At 55.9% G+C, this 16,966-nt stretch overlaps 7 protein-coding genes across 7 annotated transcripts; 4 read left to right on the top strand and 3 right to left on the bottom strand.

The window, feature by feature from the left end:
- The first annotated feature begins 377 nt into the window (after window positions 1–377).
- IE81DRAFT_150774 (SGS-domain-containing protein) lies at window positions 378–1,558 on the top strand. The gene is made up of 3 exons (XM_025510437.1): window positions 378–486; window positions 595–896; window positions 982–1,558. Exons 1-3 carry the CDS (start codon window positions 467–469, stop codon window positions 1,332–1,334), a joined length of 675 nt encoding a protein of 224 aa, XP_025369157.1. The 5' UTR covers window positions 378–466; the 3' UTR covers window positions 1,335–1,558.
- IE81DRAFT_323997 (putative ARO7-chorismate mutase) lies at window positions 1,141–3,036 on the bottom strand. Its single transcript, XM_025514120.1, has 4 exons — window positions 2,366–3,036; window positions 1,989–2,261; window positions 1,584–1,875; window positions 1,141–1,514 (listed from the first exon to the last, which is right to left on the bottom strand). The coding sequence occupies exons 1-4, from the start codon at window positions 2,610–2,612 to the stop codon at window positions 1,463–1,465; spliced, it is 864 nt and encodes a 287-aa protein (XP_025369156.1). The 5' UTR covers window positions 2,613–3,036; the 3' UTR covers window positions 1,141–1,462.
- Window positions 3,037–3,335: 299 nt separating this feature from the next.
- IE81DRAFT_330547 (hypothetical protein) lies at window positions 3,336–5,256 on the top strand (the record flags this gene model as incomplete). The annotated part of the gene is made up of 5 exons (XM_025515196.1): window positions 3,336–3,482; window positions 3,572–3,611; window positions 3,673–3,789; window positions 4,252–4,310; window positions 4,513–5,256. The coding sequence occupies 5 exons, from the start codon at window positions 3,336–3,338 to the stop codon at window positions 5,254–5,256; spliced, it is 1,107 nt and encodes a 368-aa protein (XP_025369155.1).
- A 1,267-nt stretch (window positions 5,257–6,523) lies between these two features.
- IE81DRAFT_150752 (hypothetical protein) lies at window positions 6,524–7,515 on the bottom strand. Its single transcript, XM_025510436.1, has 2 exons — window positions 7,272–7,515; window positions 6,524–7,197 (listed from the first exon to the last, which is right to left on the bottom strand). Exons 1-2 carry the CDS (start codon window positions 7,391–7,393, stop codon window positions 6,663–6,665), a joined length of 657 nt encoding a protein of 218 aa, XP_025369154.1. The 5' UTR covers window positions 7,394–7,515; the 3' UTR covers window positions 6,524–6,662.
- Window positions 7,516–8,962: 1,447 nt separating this feature from the next.
- Window positions 8,963–9,670, bottom strand: IE81DRAFT_291051 (hypothetical protein; the record flags this gene model as incomplete). Its single annotated transcript, XM_025511880.1, has 3 exons — window positions 8,963–9,056; window positions 9,129–9,334; window positions 9,470–9,670. 3 exons carry the CDS (start codon window positions 9,668–9,670, stop codon window positions 8,963–8,965), a joined length of 501 nt encoding a protein of 166 aa, XP_025369153.1.
- A 1,293-nt stretch (window positions 9,671–10,963) lies between these two features.
- On the top strand, window positions 10,964–12,509 carry IE81DRAFT_323994 (P-loop containing nucleoside triphosphate hydrolase protein). Its single transcript, XM_025514119.1, has 2 exons — window positions 10,964–11,008; window positions 11,104–12,509. The coding sequence occupies exon 2, from the start codon at window positions 11,288–11,290 to the stop codon at window positions 12,083–12,085; it is 798 nt and encodes a 265-aa protein (XP_025369152.1). The 5' UTR covers window positions 10,964–11,008; window positions 11,104–11,287; the 3' UTR covers window positions 12,086–12,509.
- A 1,865-nt stretch (window positions 12,510–14,374) lies between these two features.
- On the top strand, window positions 14,375–15,516 carry IE81DRAFT_150430 (hypothetical protein). Its single transcript, XM_025510435.1, has 2 exons — window positions 14,375–14,565; window positions 14,666–15,516. The coding sequence occupies exons 1-2, from the start codon at window positions 14,471–14,473 to the stop codon at window positions 15,420–15,422; spliced, it is 852 nt and encodes a 283-aa protein (XP_025369151.1). The 5' UTR covers window positions 14,375–14,470; the 3' UTR covers window positions 15,423–15,516.
- Window positions 15,517–16,966: the final 1,450 nt, after the last annotated feature.

The raw sequence follows: 16,966 nt of genomic DNA, 5'->3' as shown, positions 1-16,966 counted from the left end.
GCAATCGATGAGAGGTGGACGCAGCCAGGCGCTGCGTTCGATGTGTCGACCACAAGAACAGCGACCTGCGGACGATGTGGGCTCTACGCGAATGTGGACGTTGCCACGTCGTCTGCCGTCTGCGAGTCATTGCAAGTTGTGCGATAAATCTGAAGATGAAAAGGAGTCCCTGGCGCTGCTGGATTCGTGATTCTGCGGCCGCTGCGGCTCTCTTTCGAGTCTCGTAAAGTAGGTATGGGACCTGAAAGCGAGGCAGATTCTGTCGCGTGATGGGCCGGCGGAGCAAAATGCGGCGTCGTCGACTGTGGCGCCGCGAGAAATGTGAACGTGAGAGGGCAAACGTGGAGGGTGTGCGTGCAGCAGCAGAGCTCTTTCCACTCCACCATCATATAACAGGAAAGACTGAACGGCTAACAAGCTCGACCAAAAGCAACTTTGAATACGTGATCGACCTGTACTGCTAACGATGACGAGCGCAAAATCTCGGTAAGTATCCTTCTGCCCAAGGAGGACCCGTCTCACAAGACGATGTCTAAACGTGCCAGCACATGCTTATAGACGCTGATGAGCGCATCACCCACGCGTCGATACCAGGCACGATTACTACCAAACGGACCAGGTCGTGCACCTGTCCATCTATGCGAAAGGCTTGACGAGGCCAGAAGTCAGCGTCAAGATCGAGAGCCATGCTTTGAATGTGCAGATCCGGCCTTCTGACACGCAGAAGGATGCAAATGAGCTCGTCATTGATCCACTGTTTGCGGAGGTGGATGGCGAAAAGTCGACGTTCGATGTCAAGGCCAGCAAGATTGAGGTGCACTTGGTCAAGAAGGCGAGCGGACAGTGGTCCGCCTTGCAAGGCACCTCGACCAGCCCCTCCGGCTCTTCTCCCAGTCGTAAGCATCTACGCACTTCGTTGCATTTTCGTGTCTTTCTCCGCGCGTCTCTGATCATTTTGGCCGCTTTCGAATGTGGATGCAGAGGCCACTGTCACAGCGCCACAGAATTTCGCAGCTTCATCAACGTCGGGTATCAAGGCACGTCGATCCAAATGGGACTCATTCACCGACGACGCAGACGAACCATCTCAAAGCCAACAAGGGTCAACATCTGACGACAAGACTTCCACAAAGGAAGGAGGCCAAGATGGCAATATTGACGCATTCTTTCAAAAGCTCTATGCCGATGCCGACGACGATACGAGAAGAGCCATGCAGAAGAGCTTTGTGGAGAGCGGAGGTACGGCTTTGAGCACAAATTGGAAAGATGTGGGAACGAAAAAAGTGGATGTCGTCCCTCCAAAAGGAGTAGAGGCGCGTAAATACGAGCAATGAATGACGTTGGACTGCTCGACGACGCCTTTACATGGGCGAGAAAGACACTACGTCACGAGAATCTCGAGCATACCGAAGTTCGACGACGATGGTATTGCCGTCGGCAGTGCTGCCCTGAGTCTCCAAGGTCACCTCCTGTTAGCCAAATTGGCAACTTCCTCCTCCGACAGCCCTTCCAGCCTGTAGCAACAAGCAAACCATCAGCATCTTCACTGGGACCGCGGTGCCGTCCTCTACCAACTCGCTCACCTTTTCAACAGATAATCGACCTCGACCACCTTCGTCTCGGGGATGATGCGTTCCCTGTAAATCCTGACCACCTCCTCTGTGTCGATCTTTGCTGTGCCCTGTTTGCCAGCAGCCAAGAGCGTGTCCAGATCTTGCCCGTACACTTTCGCCTTCTCTGCCAGACGCACGAGCAGAGCAGCCTCAACTGCCGGTTTGGTGATGAGCGCTTCCAGCTTGACGCGATCTCTTGCACGTATGGGCTCTATAAAATCTGCTGGCGAGGATTGGAACTTCGACTCGGATACGAACATGCCTAGAGCGCGACCCCGCAAGTTGAGAGGTGAGTGTATCAATGGGTCTGCCCTCCTTGTGACGTGCTCTAAGCTCGACTCAAATTTTCGCGTGCAGCCACGTATCATCGCTCACCGAAATGTATGCGCCTAGAAACAGCGCTCAGCACTTCCACATCCCTCGTAGCAGCGCTGCCGTACTGCCCATCATCCGCCTGCAGGCCATGTTTCCGCGTAATGGCGGGCACCACATCGTCCCTGTACCAACTCCAGATGCGCGAATTGGCATTGACGACTGCCGCTTTGAAAAGGACATCGGGGTATGTCAAGGGAGGCAAGATTGCTTTGGGCAGTTGCTCGATGGGCGTGAAGGGGTACTCGTCCGGAGTATCGAAGCGCCGAACTTTGGCTGCGGGTGAGTGTTTCGAGCAAGGCAGACAGGTAGGCGAGACGAGGCGCGCATCGTGTCAGCATATAAGTGGCCAAACAGCCGCTGCGTGCCGGCACACTCACCATGAGCAGCCTCCGTCTCTTTGAGGAACCATTCGACCCAGCTGGCTTCCCAATTCTCCTTTTCTCTGAGCTCCTTGAATGCTCCTGGGGCGTACATCGGCGGATTATGAGCATACTGAGCCCTCTCGATGAGATCGAACACGATGGTATCTTCGAGCCTGATGAGCACCGCTCGGATGTGATCGAGGGAGAGGAGCGTCTGGCGATCCACAGAGGTGTGTTGCCCTGAAGATCCGTTGGATGACATTTTGGTATCCGTGGGCGGTGCGTTGTCGAGAAGCTGCTGCCGGCGAGCGACTAAGGAACGCAGTGCAGTGTAACAGGGAGGTCTCGCGTTGACTGTGCGTAAAGCTCGATCGTTGACCGGGTGGGGCGAGCTGCTTGCTTGTGAGCGCCAAGCTGACCGACTAGGATGCCCTCCAAGAAGGTGAACGTGTTCGTGCAGATGACCGCTCCTAGAGGTGTAGGTGGAGCTGCACGCGCCTGAACGACTCCAATGATGAGCCGCGCAATGATCGCTTCGCCGGTGGCTTTGTTTGCTGTGGTGTGTGTGTATGTGTGTGTGCGTGTGTGGCTTTGGGCGTCAGAGGGTGCGTGCTGCCTTTAAGAGATGCCAGATTCGAGCAAAGCGAAGTCAAATTGGTGATTTATGGGTCCATGATTCACATGATTGACCCAGCATGCAGAGTCAGAAGAGTGATCATGTATGCAACCGCGCGTGCGCATGCGCTCGAGCCACGGCCGGGCTGGGCGCCGCAAGCAACTCCGTTATTGCGGTCGCGTGACTGTGACTGTGACTGTGACTGCGCCTGCTCTGTGTATGCTGCGTGCATCATGGGTGGAGCCAAATGGACAGCACCACGCTACGACACGACGACCAGCATCGCACCCATCGCACCTTCCGGCAATCGTGAATGTGCAGCTTTTAGGCCATCATCGTCATCATTTGAGCCATCGTTACAGCCCAGCCATGCGCCACGCATCCTCAAGACTGATCGCGCTCTCCCTGTGCGCCGCAATCCTCCTTGCAAGCGTCCTGCCAACATCAGCTCAGTTCTTTCAGCAATTCTTCACTGGCGGAGGTGATGGGCAGGTCAGAGAACAAGAGGCTCCACCTGTGAGTGTGTGACGCAGCACGCAGCACGCAAAGGTAGCCGAGGCTGGGTTTGATCCTCACTTTCCAATTACTTTCATCTCTGCCCGCAGACTGGCGATGCGAATTGGTTCGAAGCGCGAGTAGAAGCGGGTGAGTCAGTCTCTGCGGAATGCCATGGCCGACCCGCCCTGCGCCTCATCGATCTGACAAGCTTCTCTGCTCGCGCACGCCTTCGACATGCTCAGCCACCTGCACATCCTTCCTCTGCCCTCGCACCCTTTCCTGCGTTCCCTCGCCCTCCCACTGTCCATGCCCCTTCCCACAACAAGTGAGTCCCGGAGCGTGCTGCCTGAGACCAGCAGGCTCGCCGCCTCTTGCACTGACCACCACGACTACGCTGCGTACGCTGTAGATTCGCTGCCCTTATCCAGACGCGGAGAGCGGCAAGATGGATTCAGGCGGCCACTTTTGCGTACAGGCTTCTTCTTGCGATCGGATACGCGATATGCGCAGGCTGGGCGCGGGATTCAAGCTCTCTGATCTGTCTTAGCTGCGTGCAGTGCAATCACAGTCCAAGCCGACTGTCATGAATGCGATAATCGTTGAGGCTCTGGCGTCGAAGTGATGCGAGCGATGCTGCCTCGAGCACCTCATCAGAAGCCCCGTCCTGTCGAAGGTGGTCGACGTTGGGCAGTCGTGGTGAATGGTGAATTTGATTAGTGAGAGGGGATGCGCGCCTCCACCCCTACTGCAACCGACGTCGGCTGTGATACGCGTCACGTGAAAGCAGTCTGGCAGGGCGACCCTGAGCTGAACCTCGATCAGCCCATAGCAAAGCGCCATCCAGCTGTCCGCCTTGACATATCCGCGATGGACCTTTCCTCAGTTCAAAGCCCAGCACGCAGCTTCACTCACAGCAGCGATGGGCCCGCCTCGTCGTCACCGTGGAGGAGGCAGCAAGGCAAAGGCGGGCACTCCCAGAGGTTCTCATCAGCAACCGCCTGCAGTTGCTTCTTCCTCTCTCTCCCCTCTCTCCTCATCTCCTCTCCAGACAGGCAACGAGCTGTTCACGCTGCGTGGACACGGCACTCCGCTCTTGACGCTCGTCTTTCAAGAGGCGAGTCATCAACACGCTGCATTGGCTCGCATGGAAGCGTTTTACGAAGGGGCTGGCGCGCCCAAAGGCGTGTATCTGGATCTTGAGGAGGCGAGCAATGCGCGCTTATGTCGCAACTACCAAGCATTCAACTTGCCACTCGACTCTGTGCGACAGTGGCTTGCAGCAATGAGGAGACGCCACGGCGATGGCGATACTCAGCAGGTCGACCCTTCAGAGACATTCGAAGGCGCTTCTTCAAGCACAAGTGAAATGCCGTGGTGGGAATCGTACTGCAATCCCACAGAATGCGCCGTTCTGCGACAATTGCACTCCCTCGAAGCGCTGGTGGAGCAGAGCAACAGCCCTTTTCGGTACCTCGTCAGCGTTCTGCAGCGATTCGCCGCCTCTTCCTTAACTCACGAGCAAAATCACGCCCTCTTTCACCTGGTGCCGTCATTCGCATCAGCAGCTCAACGCGCATGGGATGACTTGCCCCGCAAAGCCAAATCTATCATCCAGCACGATCTCCAGCTCAGAGGTTATGCGGAGAGCGTATGGGTGGATGAATTCCAAGCGTATGTGGCTGAAGATCCCAGCGAATTCGGTAACGTCGCTGCAGAAGCCTGCGCAGAGGCCAGGGACAGGTTGCAGCAAGAGAGAAAGCAAGGATGGCAAGCGATCGGACTCGATTCATGAACATCATCCACTCGGCGACGGCTCAAGCCGCGCACGCATTATGTTGCTGTATAGCATCAGATTAAAGAGGGCAGCGGCCATCGAGGCCGTTGTTGGCGCCATTGTAAGGGCGCATCACGTTGACATGCAGTACGCGACGCCAGCGCCAGGATATTAGCAAGGTCAGGTTGCTACAGCAAAGGGTGGAGAGGGGAGGTTGTAGTTATTGAGGGGCGCGGCCATCGCAGAGGCACGCGCGATTAGTCGAGACATTAAGCGACGCAGAGGTATTAGCGGTGAAACTTATCGGCGAGAAAAATAAACTTCTGAGTGGCTCCCTCAAGGCACCGCTGGTGGAGCAGGAGCGTTTTCCAGGAGCAAGGTACCGACGAGGGCATCCCATTCGTGATCAGTGCTCGCGGAGCACGCTCGGCACCTCCCGCGCAGCGAAGGGTCGCTCCTGCTAAGGCCGTATGACCTCCCTCGCGCATCGACAGGTCTACTGCGCAAGATATGGCTGGAGATTTCCAGGCTGCGTTGTCGGCCGATGCTACGAGCTGCTCGGCATGCGACAGCATTCACATGCGCTTCAAAGACTGGATCCGACGAGAAGCTCGGTTCTCGCGATCTTCGCTTGGCCATTCCAAAAGCTTCTGGACCTTGCGAGGAGGCGTGCGACGACGATGTCGACCTGCAGGAGCGTACCGACATGCGCCGCCTTCGCAGAACGGGATGCGGTGCTTGTCGGGACACAAAAGCGGCGGGCACAGATTCATCCGGTCGATCGCTGACTTCTGGAGCGTTCCACTGGACCGTAATATCTTCATCGATAGTGGTGCGCATCGAATCCTCTGTCTGACCAGCATCGGGAAGCTCCCAGCTTCCGTCCAGCGTCAGACCTAGCGAGTTTTGGCTTACGGAACGGCCGATCGCCCACGCAGCGTCTTGTGAAGTCTGGCTTTCGCGTGGGCTGACGGATGGCCGTCGCATCAATGGTCGAACATCGAGGGCGGTATTATCGATGTCGCTCAGTACGGCCGCACTGACAGCTGAAGCGTTCAATTCGGCCTCTGGACTATCAGGAGCGACTCCTTGCGCCAGATCGATCACACGCGAAGTTCGTCGATCGGCGTAGCGTTGATGCCACATGGAGTGGCCATCTTGCAGATCACCAAACGACGAAGTACCATGCTGCGCTTCCTCTGGGTACGGAGATGCGGATCGATGTTCGACGTCTTGCTCCGAGTCCTGCTCGGCACTCAAGACGCGCAGAGTTGTCAGATGAGGACACGCCGAGAGTGTCTCGCGCAGCGATTGCGTGTTGGCTTCCAGAGGGCCGGGATGAGTCCAAAAGAGGTTCAGCTTGTGCAGCGCCTCGTTGCGTCCCAGACCGGCTCGCAACAGTCGGCGCGCCCCAGGTGGAATGTCTATAGCGAGCAATCGACAGGGTAGTGAGGGTCAGCAATAATGGCGAGCACGTTTTCACTTCTGGACTCACAACCCTTGGGCGAGCGAATAGACAGTTCGCGCAGCTTGGAGAGCGAAGCCAGCTCATGTTCAAACTCGGAGAGGTCATCGTTGAGCGAGTGCGTCCAGGAACAAGCCACCGCGGAGCAGGTGAGGTCAAGCATGAGCTCTTCGAGCGTATGCTTGCAACAAATGAGAGTTGCGAGGACTTGTCGAAGGCTCGGATGGTTATGACTGTCGTGAATGTTGGCAACGGCATTGGCGCCGGTCGATACAGCGGCACTCCTGAGGGAAGCAGAACCTGCATATCTACCAAGCTCTGACCGTCGTCTTGCCAGTCGTCGCTCCGACGCTTGCATCGTAGTGGTGCAAAAGACCAATCTGCGGACCAATTTGTGGGGCGCCGGTTCGCCGATGACCGAGCCAGTCATCGTCTCCAAGAAACGTGCAATGTTGTGTCGAGTGAGGTTGGGCGTATGATACAGTGCTTCACGGCTGTAGCGGTCATGCGGGTGCATCATCAGCATCGTTCGCAAGTATTGAGATGTATGGAAGAGGCATCGACTCACGCATCGGGAAGGCATGCTCGGCACACCGGCGCCAATGTCAAGGCACAAGCGGTGGCATCTGGACCATGCAAGGCAAGCTTGAAGATGAATGCTACAATCTCTGGTGGAAGTTGGCAAGACATGTCGTGTTCTTCGAATGAAGCTGGTGGATGGCTGACTCTAGTCTCGGATGTCGATAGGCGCAGGGTGACGAGTCAAGGGCTACAAGCAACGTGAAGTCTTTTTTTTTTTTTCGTTTCGTCGATATTAATCAGAACTCGCTAACGTCGGTCGTCGTTAATGTTGTCTAGACTTGAGTGGAATGATTCTACGAACAGCGCCGGGCTGCTGTCAAGGGGTGGTAGGGGAGACGGGACAGGATGGATATCAGCGAGTGTGTAAGGGGGATGGGATTGGGATGATGGGGGAAGGAGAAGGACGAAGCCAGTCGTGACGCTCTCGCTTAAGGCGCATAGTTTCGAGCCCGCTCGGTGTCGCAAAATCTGACGTGGCCGGCACTGCTTTTGAGGCCTGACGAGATGGGTCGAGCGTGACCACTGAGAACCTCGACAGAGCTTCATAATGCTGTACTTTGCGATCGAGGAGCCACATCGTGGTGGTGGTGGAGCTCTTCGCTGCGATTTGCGCGCGGTGATTGCGCACAAGCCTCCATCCATCGTCTCTCGAATGGTGGGGTCGTGCGCACTTGTCTGACGCTTGGGCCCCTCCGGTGACTAAAGCTGCCACCTTTCGCGTGATGACGTGCCTTGCGACGCCCAACGCTGCCTTAGACCGTCGAGCGATCGAGAAGCAGAGCCCACGGCATTCATATTGGTGGTGGCAAGGCAGGAGGGCTCGTGTGGCGTGTGAAATGCAGTGACTGCGGTCTTGCCGGTGGTGGACCTTACCATTCACAATTGCATTCCGCCAAAGCAAGATCCTGATCGTTGCTCGAGGCAGAGGCCGAGGGTGCTCAGTGCGTCGCATCAGTTTCGTCTACTAAGCTTGGGCCTCTTCTCTTGCTCACAGAGAGCACACACACGTCAGGCGTGCTCAGCGGGGGGCGAATCCGCAATACCCGTCTTTGAGGCCAAAGCCCACGCCCTGACGCTGGCATCCTTATTGGAGATAAGTCGATCCCTGATTGCCTACCGCAAGTAACGAGGTCCTGCGTCTGTCTGATCTTTGCAAACCCTTTTCCTGGAGTACGCTCAAGCGATGGGATGCAGGGCGCTAATACCATCATTCAAGGAGACCATTGTGATTGTCGAGGCTATTCAACCGATGTGACTCGTACCACGACAAGGTGCTGACTTGGGTCCCGAACCGCTGCTAAGTCCGTCATGATGGCCCCTCCAAGACTGGGCATGTTCGCCGGAGCAACCTACAATGCCACGCCCCAGCGTTCCTTTAGCAGACCGGTCGAAAAGAGACTGAACAGCAGCTAGAAGACATACACATTAACAGTAGACGGTGCTCTGGGCTGACAAGGCTCAGAGGGGTTCGAAACTTGCAGCAAGGCTCTCTTCTCGATGGCGGTCTTGCTATAGGAGGCGTGGCGTAACGACCCACATAGGCACGTAAATGGAAGAGAAGAGAGAAAGAGATACAACGAAGATGAATGCGAGTCGTGTGGACTGCTTGGGTATCTTGGAGCCTAGATCCTCTGCAAGATAGCGCGAGGAGGCTTCCTATTTGCCGACTTGCAGCGCTTAGGCACCAAGGGTTTCCTTGGTACCCCTGCCACCACGGATAGCACCGGCGCCAACAATGCCGATAACGATGAGCGCAAAGAATAGCGCAATCCTAGATGAGAGCAGAGTAGCGAGCGAGGAGGCGTGTAAGATAAAGGTCATCCGATGCGAAGCGCCTACTCACGTTGAGATCCATGAAAAGGCCATCAGAGCTTCGAGGGAGACGCAGTACCTGAGCAGGTCCGCATTAGAGCAGTTTACCCCTCCGCCTAGGGCATCTGTGATGGTGCCAGCTCCGGCCAGCTGGAAAAGGAACATCCAGAAGACGAGGATAGCGTGCCCAGCCACTGAGGTGAGGATGCCGCCCTTGCCTGTGAGGAAGAGCACAGTCTGTGCAACAGCAGGAAGGTGCAAGGAAGGAGAGAATGTCAGTGGCCGAGCTTGAAGTTTCGGGCATCGTCGTCGATCATTGCGTCCGGCAGTACGGCCGCAGCCTGCGCCGCCCGCTGTATGCACTTCACTCACCAAGACAATCGCAGCGAGGAAGTTGAACCAGCCAACAAAGGTGAGGTACCTCACACTTCCAGTCAGGTGCGCAGTCTGACCCCCATCGTTGTTGTAGTTGGTGGTCAGAGTGCTGGCAATGACTGCCACGATGAAGCTGATGACAGCGACAAAGATGAAGGTGACGGGGTGGCCCCTGCGGATGACTGCGCCAGACACCATGTTGAGTTCAGATTGCGGAGGAGTCAGCTACTGGCCAAGACTGCTTGATGGGTGAAAGCGATTCGGCAAGAGACTGTTTGTGCTTGAGGAAGAGGTGGTGAGCGAAGAGAAGGTTTGGCACCGGTGAATGTGCACCTTTATGTGCGATGTCAAGACGAGCGGGGTTACGATGTTCACATCCCGTCGCCTTGACTCAGAGTGGCTGCGCAGGGCCAAGGCCAGCCTATGACGCACGCTCGACAAAAGAGGCCGGCCGTGACTCTCGAAGACTTTTCGCTCCACCACCAGCACAGCACACAGCATCCATCAGCTCGTCCACAGCAGCACAACAGAGTCAGACCGCCGCGCGGGAGAGCATCTCCGCGGCCGGCGCGCCTATACACATGCTGCAGCAGCATACGCTACGATCACTCACTGACTCCACTTTCGAATTTGCGTCGTCTCATGCAACGGCACGCGAAAACACGCGACAACGGTTGCGACGGGATTGATCTAAGTGTCATACAAGATATATAGAGCAGCAGGACGCAGATTTGAAGCGAGCTTGTCGCGTTGTAATCAAATATCAGCAGCGACGCGTTGATTCATGCTAGCTGCTGCCGCCTTCTCGGCGCCCGACCCTCCGAACGCATGCGACGTCATCGTGAGCAAGGCGGGAGCTTAATTGAGCTTACGTCCGCCTTTATTTTTTACGGCATCACCACACCCCAGCATCGGCAGAATTAGGCGATTGAATCAAATGCCGACATATCAAAAGGTGCTGCTGTCATGCCAGCTCTCGTGTGCTCGGCTCATGGTGGTTGACATGTACGGAATACAAGCAAGCAAATCGATGGCCGTCGGATCCTCCTCGACCACCTCGGCCGACGCGTCTTAAATTCTCGGACACCCTTCACGATTCGTGCGCACCGCCCGGAAACGGAAAGGATGCGGCGTCTCTGATGTCGAGTAGGAGGAGGAGGAGGAGGGAATCATCGGGTATAGCGAGCGAGATGCACGCACAGCTGAAAGCGGGATCAGTCTCGATTCGGACCCTGCGCTAACCGCCCGACGCCGTATACCTACTTTCGTGATTCAAAATTGTGTTCGTGAATGTGAATCATCGAACAGCGCGTGTGGCTGCCGGGCTGCACGCTTTGCGCTTCGAGCGCATCCGTCGCTTGAATAAGCTGCACAGACTGATCGGCGCAGGCAAAACTGAAACTAGGCGACGCATGTGGCTTACCCAATCGTGAATCGTGAATCGTGAGTCTGAACGAACATGAAAAGCAGCACCGCTACCAAGACCTAAGTGTCCGCTCCGCGCCCAGTCTAAATTCTTGGCTCGCTATAGACAGTGTGAGTGTTGCACGCTCGAGGGCTCGCATCTGCGCGTTGCTTTGCACCACCCGCGAACGACTGCCCCTGCCGCTCTTGACATCATCCGCGCCAAGGTCAAAGATTGATCGTAGAAATCGCCTCCTACTAGGGCTTGCAAGCGCATCACATCGCTTTTTGGATATTGTGGACGGTGGGACCTGTCAGTAAGCTGAGAATTGGGGGAACACCAGCCAAGGGTTTCGCCCACAGTAGTAGTAGGCTCGCTTTTTCTTGCCGAATTCTTGCAAAGCTATAATCATGTTCACATCGTCTCGCTTCGCCCATCACCTGGGATGCCGTCTTCAGGGCGCTTCGGCTCCTGAACGCCTTGGCGCTCGCTACGCTCATCGTGCAGTACTATCTCCAGCTGGCGCAACACACCGACCTGTAGGCCACCATCCTTCAACTATTGGTCAGGCAAGGTGTTTCAGTTCGTCAGGCAGTCGGAGCCAACACTCGAGAGTTGCTCCAGGATTGCGGGCGGCAACGACGATCGGTGGCCTGGCTCTCATTGCTCTGAGCGGGCTGGTGTTCTCTATATCTCATCCGATCCACAGTGACGAAGGCCAAGGCAGTTCGGACAAGTGGAAGCATGAAGCGACCTTGCTTTGCCTAGTGGGACCGCAGGGCAGCGGCAAGACGACGCATGCAAAAAGACTTGCAAAGCGCTGGCCCGAGTTCTCCATCTTGTCTGAAATTCCTGCGTCCTCGTCTCTGGAGAAGGGCAAGCGCTATATCCTGGATGGCTATCCGCGAAGCTTGGAAGAAGCTCGACGGATAGAAAGCGAGGCATTGAAGGATGACGGCAAGATCTTTTGCTTGCTGTATTTCGATCTGCCGCTCGACGACTACATCAAGCGACACAATCCAGACGAGCAGCGCAAGAAGGCATTCAAGGAGCAGCTGGACCAACTCGAGCCGCTCATCAAGCAGTACAGAGATCAAGGAAACATCTGCGAGATCAGCGCAGATTGGAACAGCGCCGATGAGGTTTGGGAGCAAGTGGAAGCCAAGACCGAGCAGATCATTGAGCTCAGAGACATGGGCGAGCTATAGCCTTCCTGCTAAGAGATGCCCTTTGCCTCGCGGCCTTTCGCCCGTGCGCCAAGCCGTGTTCCGTACTGACCTGCGTGAGAGCAGTGCTCATCCGAGCTGTTGTCATGATGCTCGCGTTGTGGTTGTAAGTGACACGAATCGCGATGAGGCAGCACGTCGTTTCTTGTGCGTTCATCGCCAAACGTGATGGACCAGGCATCTTTGCGCGCCACGTCCCTTCGCACAAGCGAGACAGTTTGGCGGGACAAGTCTTCCAACCTGAGCTACATCGGCGTGCAGTCAAAGTGGACAAAGCTTTAGTATGCACGTTACTGGTGCGAAAGTGCTTACCACAGGACTGTATAGCAGTCACGAGTGAGATGCAGCTTCTCTCTTCCTTTGGACATCCTAGAATAGACTCGAGACGACTCATCTGACTGCGAGCTGCGCATGAGCCGATTGCTGTGCTGCAGCGACCACCATCGACGCGAGGCGACTCGACTCGCGGCAAAAGTCTTGACTCTTGCTGCAGCCTGTGCGGTCCCGCGTGTTGGCAAAACACTGAATTGAGACCGTGCAGCAGCTGCTGGATCGGGCGGCGGGGCGGAACGGTTTGCGCGGAGGCTTGGCACCGTTCCTGAAACTCTTCCTCTTCGTGCTTGTCTGTGCTGCTGCATGCTTGGTAGCACCGCTGATGTGTATGCCTTGCGTGCGCAATGGCAGGTGCATGGAGGAGCGTCGTGTGTATTACTTCATATACTTTGGGCACAGTAGGAATATAGCAGTAGACGGGAGTCAAGAGTAGTCGCAGTAACAGTACTCACACACGCGGTAATGAAGGCTGAGGGGTCATCGGGAGCAAGGTGTCGTATAGCTAGCTACATATGATGGGGCTGATGGCTCATGCAGCACTACCGGAAAAGTCGGCGCGCTTTGATCACCACAGACCAGAATTTTGAGAATCAAGGACTCGTTTTGAATGGCCGGGGTCAAGGAGCGTACTTCCAGACTGACTCAAGAACAGTATTCAACTCGCTCTGATCCGAAGCTCAGGCAAGACGGGTCGAAGTCACGATACTCGACTTGGGGTGTCAGCATCCTGGTCGTGGATCACAAATGCAGTCGTCAGGAGGCACCGCATCGCTGTGGCCATGTACATCACGAAGACCCATCGCTGAGCAGCCTTGGGAGCGGAGCTCGGTGAGAAGAAGGGGGAGGGGTTGGTCGAATTGGCAGCGTTGTCGGTGGCCGGGGGCGCGCAAAAGACGTCTTCCGAAGCATGATGTGAGAGCTGTATATATAGACATCTCATCAGACTGAAAGTCAAAAATGATGATCGCTTGATGAAAATTACCAATAATCTTGAATCTTGAATCTGAATCTGAAACACGAATGTTTGAATCACGAATCGGGAGCAAGTTACAAAGTTGTCAGTGCAGACACCCTGAATATAGCTGCACCTGCTACTGTATATCGAGCCGCTCGTACAGCCATCAAGATTAAAAGACGCTCTTTCTTCTGCTCGCTCGCCCCGCCGCTCACCGGCGACTCAAAATTTCAGCCAAGTCGTTTGGGCCGCGTTGCATACAGCAGTCAAAGTATGCGCGGTGAGTCGAGTGCAGCAGTCGTGAGTGTTTCAATGAGGCGCATAATAACTGCGGACATTTGGAGGTTGGTCGAGGCCATGCCTGCACTGCTGCAGTCAAACGTGAATGGAGGCCACTGCAGCGACCCTTGCCGCTGTTGCATTCCCTGCTGCTGCTGGCCTGATTCCGCTGCATGATGGCCCAGCCAAGCTGACCCCGAAAGTCTGCTGCTGCCGCTCAGCGCGTGGGCGCTCCGCCGCGTATGGTGGTTGATGACGGGCCTAAGCAGCATTGCGGTGTTGAATCGCACCCGCATCGCAGAAACTACGAATCGCCATCCACCCTTGTCACCATACATCGTGACCCCTGACAGCATCTTCAGTCCACGATAGAAGCGAGGTCTGGCAGCCAGTCCCCACGGCACTCGCTCCCATCTCCACTTTCAGCTCGTTCAGAAAGAATCTTTCGTATCACCTCGTGCTCCGCCCACCTCACCTCATCACGCGGGCAAAGTGCAAGCGTTCCACAAGAGGCGCACCTGCACCACTCCACCACGCATCGTCTCACAGCAAATCTCTCAGCGCCAGCGTGCCCTTGATGACCTGAAGCTGAAGCAACACCCAGCATTGACGATCTCACTCTTCACCTCGTCACTTTGCCAGGTGTAGCAGGCCGCCAGCGATCGAAAGGTCATCGTTCGTAGCTCGTCAAGGGCTAAGGCGCCTCAACATGTCCCACAACGAGCACGTGGTCGACCAAGACCCACACGCATCTTTTGTCCACGATGCTATAAGGTTGTTTGCTGCCGTCAAGAGCGGCAATGTCACCATCACGGCGCCAGATGGCTTTGGCAATGGCACATCGTTCGAGGATGGAGGTAGACCAATCTCGTTTGCAAATTTCTTGGATCAACAGGTGAGTGGTGATCTGCATGAAGAAACTACGTTTCGTCGATCCGCGCGGATACAAAGAATGCGGCTGCCTAACGTCCTTCCATCCCATCGATGAGGCAGAGAGTCATACACGACGTTGCGGTAGCGTCCTTGACTCTGTATGCGTGGGAATTCTTCTGTACCATTCCGCAAGAATGGTCTCTCTATCGGCATCGTAAGCTCCTGTCTCCTCAAGTTATTCTCTTCGCCGCTGTGAGGTATCTCGCCATACCTGCACTGGTCTTGCCGGCATACAGCGCTTTCAACGACTTCTCAAACGATCCAAAAGGCTGTCTGCTGCATCAGCAATTGACCATCGTGCCTGTACAAGCGGCCGTTGCTGCCATCTTCAGCTGGCGGACCTGCGCAATTTGGGGCTGGGCGCCCAAAATCAAGTGGGGACTGCTGGCTCTATTCTTGGCTCAGATCGGCTCGAGCTTCGCTCTGCTCTGGTACAGCGGACAGAAGCTTTTGCCGACCGGTGCATGCATGCCCGTAGCCAAGCCCGGCATTCCAAACACGCTGGCTTGGTTCTATGTGACCGCCTTGATCTTCGACGGCATCACTGTTGGGCTGTCACTTTGGAAGCTCCTTGAGCTCAGCCAGAGTGGTGGCCCCGAGGAGCACACAGTACGCGCACGCGATCTTTGTAGTCCCTGGATTCTGGCAAAGAAGCTACGCAGCCAATGGGCGACCATGACACCATTGCTTGGACGCCTGATCACTAGCGGACTGATCTACCTATTCGTCGCATCCGCTTTCAATCTCATCAACTTTGCCTTAGAGATTTCCAACTGGATTCACGCCAAGGTCAGTCATCGTTCGCAGTCTCGTTCTTGACACGTGCGGAACTTACACCTCTACGATTTGTGTAGGCTCTCATCCCGCTGTATGCTCCACTCATGGCCATATTAGGTCAGCGAACCGTGCTCGTGGAAGCGGAAGCTGTTTATGGAAGGGGCCGCGGCAGCACCGCGGATCGCAATCGCTCGCTGGTCGAGCGCGTGCTGCGAGAAGGGCGCAAGTCATGGGAAGGGTCCTTCGTGATCGATCCAACAGCTGCTCTCACTCCTCAATCTCCTCCAGTCAATGGCAGCACAAGTCAATCTCCCTCTCACAGCAGGCCCAGACATTTGACGCTGGACTTGGGCTCTACCTCCAACGCGTCCCCCGCGCAAGCCGAGTCAAGCGCACATAGCGAAGGAGCTCACCTGAGCCGGACTACCACACACGTGGGCAACAGCTCAGCCAGCGAAAAGGCCAGCTCTGGCAGCCTGACCTTTGCAGCGATGCTAGATACTCCTGTGACAGATGCAGACGCCCGACCCAAGCGTTCTCGTACCAAAGGTGGCAGCTTTTCAAAATTGCGAGACGCACTCCCGAGACAAAGAGGACGGAGCAGCTCCAAGGGTTCATTGAGAGAGAGTCCTGGTCAATCTGAGACCGAAGCCAGAGGTGGAGCGCCAGTTCTGTCTCCGGCTGCACGTGCGCTCGCCTTACAAATGGCCGGCCTGGATGTCGACACTACCGTAAATAGGTTTGGAGTTGCGAGCGGAGACGACGCCCTGCTGTCAGCCATCACAGCCAGCCATGACGACGATCTCGATCGAGTAGAGCGAATCGAGGACACTGGCGCTCCTTCGTCTATCCATCGGTAAGCGGCGAGCTCCTGCTGCGTGCTGCACCGAAGCCACCCAGTATCTCTTCGTGTTCCTAGACAGCGCCGCTGTTGTCCACCTCGATTCATAATTTCTGCGCATATATGTACCATTATCGCTCTCTCACTGCCCGACTTCCGCCTCATCGTCACCTCAGTAGTCGCTGCAAACCAAAGCAAGTCTTGCGCAATTCTCAGAAGCCGTCTGCCACACCGCGTGTCCTTCGCACAGCACGTGCCGGTCGAGCCGGATCAGTGAGACTAGGGTCGCTCTTTCGGCATCACTGACTCTCAAGTTTGACCCGACTCTTGCCAGCCAAGCATCTGCGTGGGCAAGTCTTGATGGAACAATTCGAGACCAGCAAGGGTAATGCAAGGCCGTTGTTGAGAGACCCCATAGACGAATGGCAAAGTTCAAATCTGCGGTTCTGTATCTTGGTCCTCACGAGTCCTTCCTATGACCGATCTCCGCTACGACTACGTGACCCGAGGATGCAGCTGTCTGAGCCAGAGAACGCCCCCTCTCACCCGAGGCTCTCACGCTCAGGCACCGCAACGTGAATCACGAATGTGCTGGTACAACAGCACGTGCGGAACAATTCCGAGTCAACTGCACAATCTCGAGAATCTGCGAGAGCAATTCACGCGCAACCGCATCAAAAGGCGGAGATGCATCTTCTCCGTTGGCTGAACAAGCAAGCAAGCAAGCAGAGGGAGACTGTGCATG

The sequence above is a fragment of the Ceraceosorus guamensis genome (genome assembly GCF_003144195.1).
Source record: "Ceraceosorus guamensis strain MCA 4658 unplaced genomic scaffold IE81scaffold_35, whole genome shotgun sequence".
NCBI classification, from domain to species: Eukaryota; Fungi; Basidiomycota; class Exobasidiomycetes; order Ceraceosorales; family Ceraceosoraceae; genus Ceraceosorus; species Ceraceosorus guamensis.
Note: the sequence above shows the minus strand (reverse complement) of the source record. Positions and strands in the feature narration are given on the sequence as shown.

Coding starts and splice junctions, on each gene's coding strand:
- IE81DRAFT_150430 (XM_025510435.1), top strand. CDS start 14,471: ATGTCACCATCACGGCGCCAGATGGCTTTGGCAATGGCACATCGTTCG. Junction 14,566..14,665: donor CAAATTTCTTGGATCAACAG/GTGAGTGGTGAT, acceptor GATGAGGCAGAG/AGTCATACACGACGTTGCGG.
- IE81DRAFT_323994 (XM_025514119.1), top strand. CDS start 11,288: ATGTTCACATCGTCTCGCTTCGCCCATCACCTGGGATGCCGTCTTCAG.
- IE81DRAFT_323997 (XM_025514120.1), bottom strand. CDS start 2,612: ATGTCATCCAACGGATCTTCAGGGCAACACACCTCTGTGGATCGCCAG. Junction 2,262..2,365: donor AGAGACGGAGGCTGCTCATG/GTGAGTGTGCCG, acceptor ACTCACCCGCAG/CCAAAGTTCGGCGCTTCGAT. Junction 1,515..1,583: donor GTCGATTATCTGTTGAAAAG/GTGAGCGAGTTG, acceptor TTGTTGCTACAG/GCTGGAAGGGCTGTCGGAGG.
- IE81DRAFT_150752 (XM_025510436.1), bottom strand. CDS start 7,393: ATGTCTTGCCAACTTCCACCAGAGATTGTAGCATTCATCTTCAAGCTT. Junction 7,198..7,271: donor CGAGCATGCCTTCCCGATGC/GTGAGTCGATGC, acceptor TGACCGCTACAG/CCGTGAAGCACTGTATCATA.
- IE81DRAFT_150774 (XM_025510437.1), top strand. CDS start 467: ATGACGAGCGCAAAATCTCG. Junction 487..594: donor ATGACGAGCGCAAAATCTCG/GTAAGTATCCTT, acceptor CGTCGATACCAG/GCACGATTACTACCAAACGG. Junction 897..981: donor CTCCGGCTCTTCTCCCAGTC/GTAAGCATCTAC, acceptor ATGTGGATGCAG/AGGCCACTGTCACAGCGCCA.